The sequence below is a fragment of the Hoplias malabaricus genome, chromosome 14, assembly GCF_029633855.1.
Source record: "Hoplias malabaricus isolate fHopMal1 chromosome 14, fHopMal1.hap1, whole genome shotgun sequence".
Taxonomy (NCBI): Eukaryota; Metazoa; Chordata; class Actinopteri; order Characiformes; family Erythrinidae; genus Hoplias; species Hoplias malabaricus.
The window spans coordinates 1,884,209-1,892,162 of NC_089813.1; the positions used below are offsets into that span (position 1 = coordinate 1,884,209).

General features: G+C 37.3%; 1 protein-coding gene across 3 annotated transcripts; it reads left to right on the plus strand.

Annotated features, from left to right (window-relative positions):
• Positions 1-274: 274 nt before the first annotated feature.
• Positions 275-5,281, plus strand: LOC136666487 (uncharacterized). 3 transcript variants are annotated; one of them, XM_066644684.1, is made up of 7 exons: positions 275-352; positions 466-537; positions 678-787; positions 1,041-1,175; positions 1,525-1,580; positions 3,000-3,028; positions 3,196-5,281. In XM_066644684.1, exons 3-7 carry the CDS (start codon positions 721-723, stop codon positions 3,719-3,721), a joined length of 813 nt encoding a protein of 270 aa, XP_066500781.1. In that variant the 5' UTR covers positions 275-352; positions 466-537; positions 678-720; the 3' UTR covers positions 3,722-5,281. The 3 variants fall into 3 exon arrangements, with proteins under 3 accessions (XP_066500781.1, XP_066500782.1, XP_066500780.1); XM_066644685.1 differs by having other exon boundaries at positions 295-352; positions 441-537; XM_066644683.1 differs by having other exon boundaries at positions 295-537.
• The last annotated feature ends 2,673 nt before the right edge of the window (positions 5,282-7,954 follow it).

Sequence of the window (7,954 nt, forward strand, 5' to 3'; positions counted from 1 at the left end):
AATGAGATTTTGAAAACATGCACAACATATTAGTTTTATCAGTAGACTTTATTAAAACGTTTTTAATTCAGAGAAACACAGTTTTAAAAGCTGTAAACAAGCATTCCCTTGTCCATCAGATACACAGGGTACTTCGTGGTTTTAGCCACCAGATGCCGCCAATGTGCTCTGTGTCATTAAGCTTGTAGTTTTCCGCACAGTAACAGCTTGTGACGTAAAGAAAAAAACAAACAGCTTCACTCTCATTGGTTCCCGCCTTTTTGCTCAGTTTGAATCTGCCGTTACTTCAGCAGAGCTGTGCGTGGCTTCAGAAGCAAATCACAACACGATTTCGGTGTCGTTTTAATGTCTGGTAAGAAGGTATTTAACTTTATAACCCAAAGGTTTTTTTTGTCAATGAATTTTTGTAACTAAACGTATTATCTGTGAAAATTTAACAGTATAAAATTACAAATGTATAAACAGGAAACAGATTCAGTTCCTTTATTTAGTTTAACACCACAGAGATCATCACGGGTCAAATACTGATCTGGAAATGTAAGTAAAGATGATTAAACTCTTATTATAAACACGTATTAAATGTAATTTCTCTTCACTGAGTGAGTGGCTGTAAATGTAGTCACTGTAAGTAACAGGTAAAGACCCAGTTCACAGCACATTCCTATTTGATTTCTGAGGTAAAAACAGATTCCTGGAAAAGGAGTAGGCTCTGAGAACATCATGGGCAAAATCCAAGGACTTACAGGACGAAAAAAATCAGCAACGAAGCCTTACAGTCGAAATGAAGGTGCGATCCACTCATAGCTCTCACTTCTGCACTTCATTAACTAAAAAAAGCAGCTGTGCATTTCACTTAAAGCACAATGAATAATGCTTTTCATATTGTCATTATTTTCAAGAGATGCATTGTAATATTAATAATACTAATAGTACTATTATTAATGTCTGATTTTATTGAAGCATGTTATTAGTAGAAGTGTCAGTAGTTTTTATAATCTGATAATTAACAAGAGGTATATTCTCTTTTTCTTTTTTCCCAGAAGGATTTCTTTTACCACCACTGACTCCATCTGTTCAACGCACTGACCTCTCAGTTTCAGGACAGAGTGTTGTCAGCGCTCCAGCCGTCTCTAACAGCACTTGTAGAGACGTGTACATAAACATTGAGCATCAAGGCGAGTTTTACTTTGTAAAATCTGAGAGTTGTTTAATAGTTGTACAGTTGTGGAGGATAATGGGCGTTTATTATAACGTGGAGTGTTTACCCAGGGACTCAAACCCTGAGCTGTAGTGTAGATGCCTGGGTATTACCCACTACTATCACCAGTTGTGTTCTCAGTTTTTAGACATTTACTACTGTCTAAAACACTACTGACACTACTGCAGGCTTCCTCTGAGATACAACATCTCTAAATCCACACTAGTGTGAGGTCTGTGGCTCACTTTGTTGGAAGGAGAACATTACGTTTTTGTAATAAAAATAAATTTTACTAATTTTTGTCCTGATTTTGTTCCTCTTTTCAGTTCCAGGGACACCGAGTAAGACACCTGTCAATGATCCGGATAATTCATGGATTCAGGTAAAAATTTACTAAGCATTGCTATAATCAGAACTTAAATCAGATCATAAAGCATCCACAGCAGTGGAAAAACCTACACAATGCAGTACACAAAAACGACAGTGCTGTCAGAAGGTAAAGCTACATTTTATATTCGTTAAGAATGAAAAATCTGGAATGATGACTCAGTTGTCAGAGGCCAGGAGTCCTGAGCCATTCGCACATATAAATTTTGGGAAAACATCTGGAGAATCAGGTCCAGACATTGTCCGGATTTGCCTTTTCACACGTAGTGCACAGCAGGATATTTTGAGTCAGGTGAGCTGTGACATCTGGAAATGTTCCTCGTATTGAGAGCCTACTGATGTACTGTATCACATTTTTTCCCAAAAGACATAACCACTCTGAACTCACACATGCATTGATTTTACAGCCCAACACCCCCATCCCTGGACTTTCACTTTCACACTCTTTCTCTCACCCACCTAACGTGCAATATTCAATATTACTGAGAAATGCTTGTGCAATAAAACTCTGCAATAATTATTTAGTGTGGTGCACAGCTATAAAATTTAATTATATTACTGTGGAATAGCTGGGCACATCTAATACACACACACACACACACACACACACATATTCGTGGATATATATATATATATATATATATATATATTATATATATATTATATATAAATATAATTTTTTTTCTTTACTTTTCATACTCTATATTTATGTACATGTTGCACTGTGGAAGGAGATGCTTTAAATCTTATTGTACATGTGTATAGTGACAATAAAAGTCATTCATTCATTCTGTGTAGTGCGTCCAGGCATGACATGATTTTGCTGTGAATACTCCGGAACGTTAGCGGCTCTGTTCTCACAGAGGCTCACTTAGACATTACCAAACTGTGTACTAGTACACTGGCAGGATAAAGTCCACGTAAAGTCCTGTACAAATATTATAGATGATTGGATTTACATATACAGCTCTCCTGGGTAAAATCCAGAGAATGTCTGGGTTACTGTGCATTTGTGAAAGGGTTACTGTGCATTTGTGCTCTCGGTGGGTGGGATGGCATCATTCTGTGTTTTAAAAAAACATGCTCTTTGTTTGTAAGGGCTCAGAATCACTCAGATGTAAATTTCAGCACAGTAGATGATGAGAATGCCTTATAAAGCATTCAAATCGCCTGTTTATTCAGCCATGGCTTTATCACCTTCTGTAAAATTCGACTGTATCTTAGATAATCTGTGATGTGTAATGGGTTTTCAAAAACAAGAATGTCTGAACCCAGAGATTTCCATTCTATAAAGCAATGATAGTTGCACTGAGATAACGTGTGTGATGTGACATGGGACTCCCTTTAGAACGGGAGGGGGAAAGGTCAGAGGAAAACAAACTCATGTTTATGTTATTTGTTTCTGTCAAAACAGCCTTCAGCGGATAGAGACTTCTTAAAAAAGTAAGTGGTATTTTATATTGTATGAAAAATTTGAATAAACGTCATTTTACCCAGTGTTTTTGATGCGCTGCTATATTGCGTCTTTGTCAGACATACCTTTGTTCCTGAACTGATTTTACAGATGTTCTGTGTTAGTAAATGCTTTTGTGTTTATTTCTCTGTCCTAGCATTTTTCAGACTCCTAAACAGACGGGGTTGGCGCTGCATGGGGGCAGCAACAGAGCAGGTACCTCACGCTGCAGGTTGACTTACAATCCACGAGAGGATCCAGTGCAACACACAGAAAAAGACATAAATTTAGAAGATGTTGATCTACCAGGAGAACAAGAGCTGAGCAGCACCACGGGAGAAGTCACAGGAACACGAGTGACACCCACCTACATCTGCTCTGAATGTGATACTGAAATACGCAGCTTTAAACCAAAACAATTTAGTGTAAAGTGCAGCAGATGCAAACATCAATGGAGGTGTGACAAAATAAAATGCACATGTGCAGCTGAAATCATCTTTGAGAAATCGGACGGGACGGTAGAGTCTGTGGTTCTGGGCGATTCACTTCTGCGATCAATCATTTCTTTTAAAACACAAGGATACTGTGACATTAAGGAAATACAGGATACGATTTTGAAGCTGGGCATCATTAGAGTGGACCATGTGGGAGGGCGACCTAAAAGTGTAACATGTAAAGACTAAAATATGAAGAAAACTAAGTGTACAAATATATTTTGTACCAGAATTTATTGTGGACTACGCTCTCTGGAGATGCCATGTTCTTTTTCTAAGTTCTGACTGTCTGTGAGTGTTTAGATCTGCAGGAGCTACAGATATGTGCAGTGTTGTACACTGTTATAAATCAAATGCATAAAAATACATAGCATTAAATTACCATTGTATTTGACATAATGGTATTTGACATTACCGTTACAGATGTACTGTGGTATGTTTATGTACATATTTTTATGTATGTATCTGTATTTTATTTGTATTGTCTGTATATATGTGTATTATTGCTGTAAATAATATATTTTATATATTTCACCAGGGTAAAGTTGGCCGCCCTTTTGTTTTGGGAGTAGGTTTTACGGTTTATGTGTGTTCTGTGTCTTAAAAAGTGGTTCAGTTCATACCTGCATGGCAGGAACTATACTGTGGAAATAGAAAACGTATTTCTGAGAATGTGACAGTGACCTATGGTGTCCCCCAGGGTTTGGTTCTTGGTCCACTTTTATTTAATGTATACATGCTTCCTCTTGGCCAGATTCTACAGGACTGTGGCCTGTCCTACCACAGCTGTGCAGATGATACTCAGATTCATTTGGCCCTGTCCCCAAACGACTCAGTTTGACCAAACGGTCCAGTTACTCACTGTGTAAGTGCCTTGAACACATCACTAACTGGATGGGACTCAACTTTCTGCAGCTGAATAAAAATAAAACAGATTATTCTGTTTGTGAACAGCAGTGAGACACATTGGCTGTGTATCTGGGATCCAGAACCCTCAAATCTAAAGAAGAAGCACATAAACAAGGCGTATTAATGGACACAGTTTTAGTCTTGTGTTAAAGCTGGTACTAGATCAGTATTTTACCATCTTCAGAACATCAGTAAGATGTCTCAGCTGAAAACTAAACCTCTGAAACAGAACCAGACTAGGAACAGCAGAAGAGCCCTAACTTTCTTTTTCACCTTAGCTCTTTATAATCAAGTCTGAAAACATTCCTAAACACCATTTACTTATTACTTATGTATTTTATATTCTAATTTACTGTATTTGGTTCTGGGGCGACACGGTGGCGCAACAGGTAGTGTCGCAGTCATACAGCTCCAGGGGCCTGGAGGTTGTGGGTTCGATTCCCGCTCCGGGTGACTGTCTGTGAGAAGTGTGGTGTGTTCTCCCCGTGTCTGCGTGGGTTTCCTCCGGGTGTCTGTCTGTGAGGAGTTGGAGTGTTCTCTCTGTGTCCGGGTGACTGTCTGTTAGGAGTGTGGTGTGTTCTCCCTGTGTCTGTGTGGGTTTCCTCCGGGTGCTCCGGTTTCCTCCCACAGTCCAAAAACACACGTTGGTAGGTGGATTGGCGACTCAAAGGTGTCCGTAGGTGTGAGTGTGTGTCTGTGTTGCCCTGTGAAGGACTGGCGCTCCCTCCAGGGTGTATTCCCGCCTTCCGCCCTATGATTCCAGGTAGGCTCTGGACCCACCGCGACCCTGAACTGGATAAGTGGTTAAAGATAAAGAATGAATGTATTTGGTTCTTTTTACACTACTGTTTTATTAATTTTACCTTTTTCTGCAAAATCTTTTCGGAGATAGTTCTCAGGAATGTTCAAATGTTCAGATTTTTTTCTTCAATTTTATCTTTTTTTTGTACAGTTTTGTTTTAATTCCTATTTTAATTGCTTTTAAATTGTTTTAATTATATTTTAAAATGAGTATTTTCTGCTGTATTTTTGTACTGTTTTATAAAGCACTTTGAGTTCCCATTGTGTACAAAATTGCTCTGAAAATAAACGTCTGTCAGGGAGACGGGTGAGTGCTTGTATTTTGTCTTTGTTTCTTAGTTAATTAAGTTCCAAACAAGTTTAAAAAGCTGACCTTTAAAGTGGTAGTGTCCAAAGCAGGATAAATATCTCAACACAACTCTGGAACTCAGTCCTCAGCCGACTGCCCTGTCCCTGTCATCTTCCCAGTGCGTGTTCAGACTCCTGTCTTGTACTGGGCTCAATCACCTCTCTAGTGCTCTTTCTAGTTTTGGCTCCATGTTGTGTCTTGTCTCAAGTGTCACTCAAGCAAATAAGGCCTACAATTTTTCTTTAATTATGTATTCTGTCAAATATCAATGATCTTTAGAAAGCAGTTCCATATTTTTCTTGTTAGGTTCACATTAATATATATATATATATATAAAATTAGTTTGTTTACTGTTTGACCACTAGAGGTCAGCAGAGTCATGACCTGAGTGTTAAATATGACGTTAACGTTGGTCAGAAACTTCTCACATAATTTGAATGAAATACCATCGACTTAGACCTGAACTCATTGTATAACGTCAGTTTTTAGTGTTTAACTTTGGGACATTTCAACACATGATTAAAGTAGTGATGTTTTAAAAAGAGCTTGTCCTGAGGAGTGACGTATATTTTTCCCTCCACTTGATTTAAACAAAAATAACTGATTGACTACAACGATTACATTTCTTTTTTGTTCTTTTTTATTGTTCCAACATCAGAAGATTGGGATTTTGAAAAAAAACAAAAAAAAAACAAAAAAAAAAACAAAAGATAGTTTAATGGCATGTCTGTGATTTATTCTTTTATTCGACAGACAGTAGGGGGAGCAGTCGCACGTTTCCGTTTCAGTCCAAAAATAGGAAATACGTTCTGCTCAATTATTTTATCCTTAATTCAGATCATCATACTATCATCAATATCATACTTTAAAACAGTTTACACCACACAAATGTAAACTTAAATGCTGCACTGAGTTGATGTGATATTCATATCTTAATATTAGCCTTTTCACTAGTTGAAAATTACACGCTTAGAGTTGTGTATTTCTAGTTCAAAATGGTTTTACCAGAAGTTACTTTAAAGTTACTCACAAGTGTTATATTGGTTTATTCTTCTCAGTGCGTGTGAAGTGAGGAAACAACACTTTTGTCTGGTCATTTTTTTCCTCCCTTTTTGAGGGGTGCAACTTGGGTTAGAGTGGAAAACCCCACCCATCACTGGGCTGTGGAGCTGTGTTCTCTGGAGGAATGGAGATCCATGCAGTACCTTTGTGATGAGTTGGGATGCAGGACACATCGTCCAGGGGAGATATCAGCCTGGGGTCCAACAGAGTGTGTTCCAATAAGTTTTATGGCCCCTGTCAGTCTTTGGACTTTAGAATCACCCCCCACTGAAATATGAATACTGAAGTTTAATCTTCTCAGTGTGAGAGCATTCTCTGTGTCTCTGTGTCTCTGTGTGTCTAAGAATAAAGAGAAGCAGTGTGAGCGAATGTCTGAGCTGGAAGAAGGTGTGAATAGAAAGTATGAATCACCTAAAACAGGAAATGCTGCTAGATTCTTATAGAGAAAGAGGATCCTCATCCTTAAGCTAACCATAAATTAGAAGACTTTTAAAAGACTAATGTTTGACATCCTCTCACATCTAAAGTAAATGTCACTGAGTTTTCAATCGCAAACTATGATTTTGCAAAAACTGAGGATCTTGCAGTGTCTGTAATTACAAGACTGTAACGAGACTCCTCTGTAACTCTCAGAAACGCTGTCCCTGTGGTGGTTCCCTCAGTGGTGCATAATCAATACTTTTAGTTAGGGAACATAATTGGACCATATTCCATATTAATTTTAGATTTTAAGTTGATTCATCTCCAGGACTTTTAACATATTATTTAATTTGACATTTTTAAAATGAAAGATTACAGAGAAAGTAGTGAAACTTTAGGGAACAATGTCACCTCACAGTGGGAGTGGTTGTGTTTTTGGAGGGAGATATGTGAGGATTGTGATAAAAAAACAAACAAAAAAAAAAAACAGTGGCCTTGAACTCAAATGAACAAAAAAATCCATGAACATTAAAATAATATCTGCACTTAACAATATAGAGAGGCACATTAAGAAAAATACAGATTCACATAAAACAATAGATTAAAAATGCATATAAAATATATACTGCACATTAAACTTATACAGATGAACATTATCAAAATATAGATGGGAAAATAAATATTTGCTCAACAGTAGACACTGTGTGTGTGTGTTTTAATTAAACTTTAATAAAACAATCATACTGCACTCACACGGACACCAGAGGTAAGTACATCCTTTTACATTAAATTGAAAAATAGAAGGAAATAAGATAAAAATTAAATTAAACGTTTATAAGTAAATAATAAAATATAATTAACATAAGTTTTTTTTTCATAAA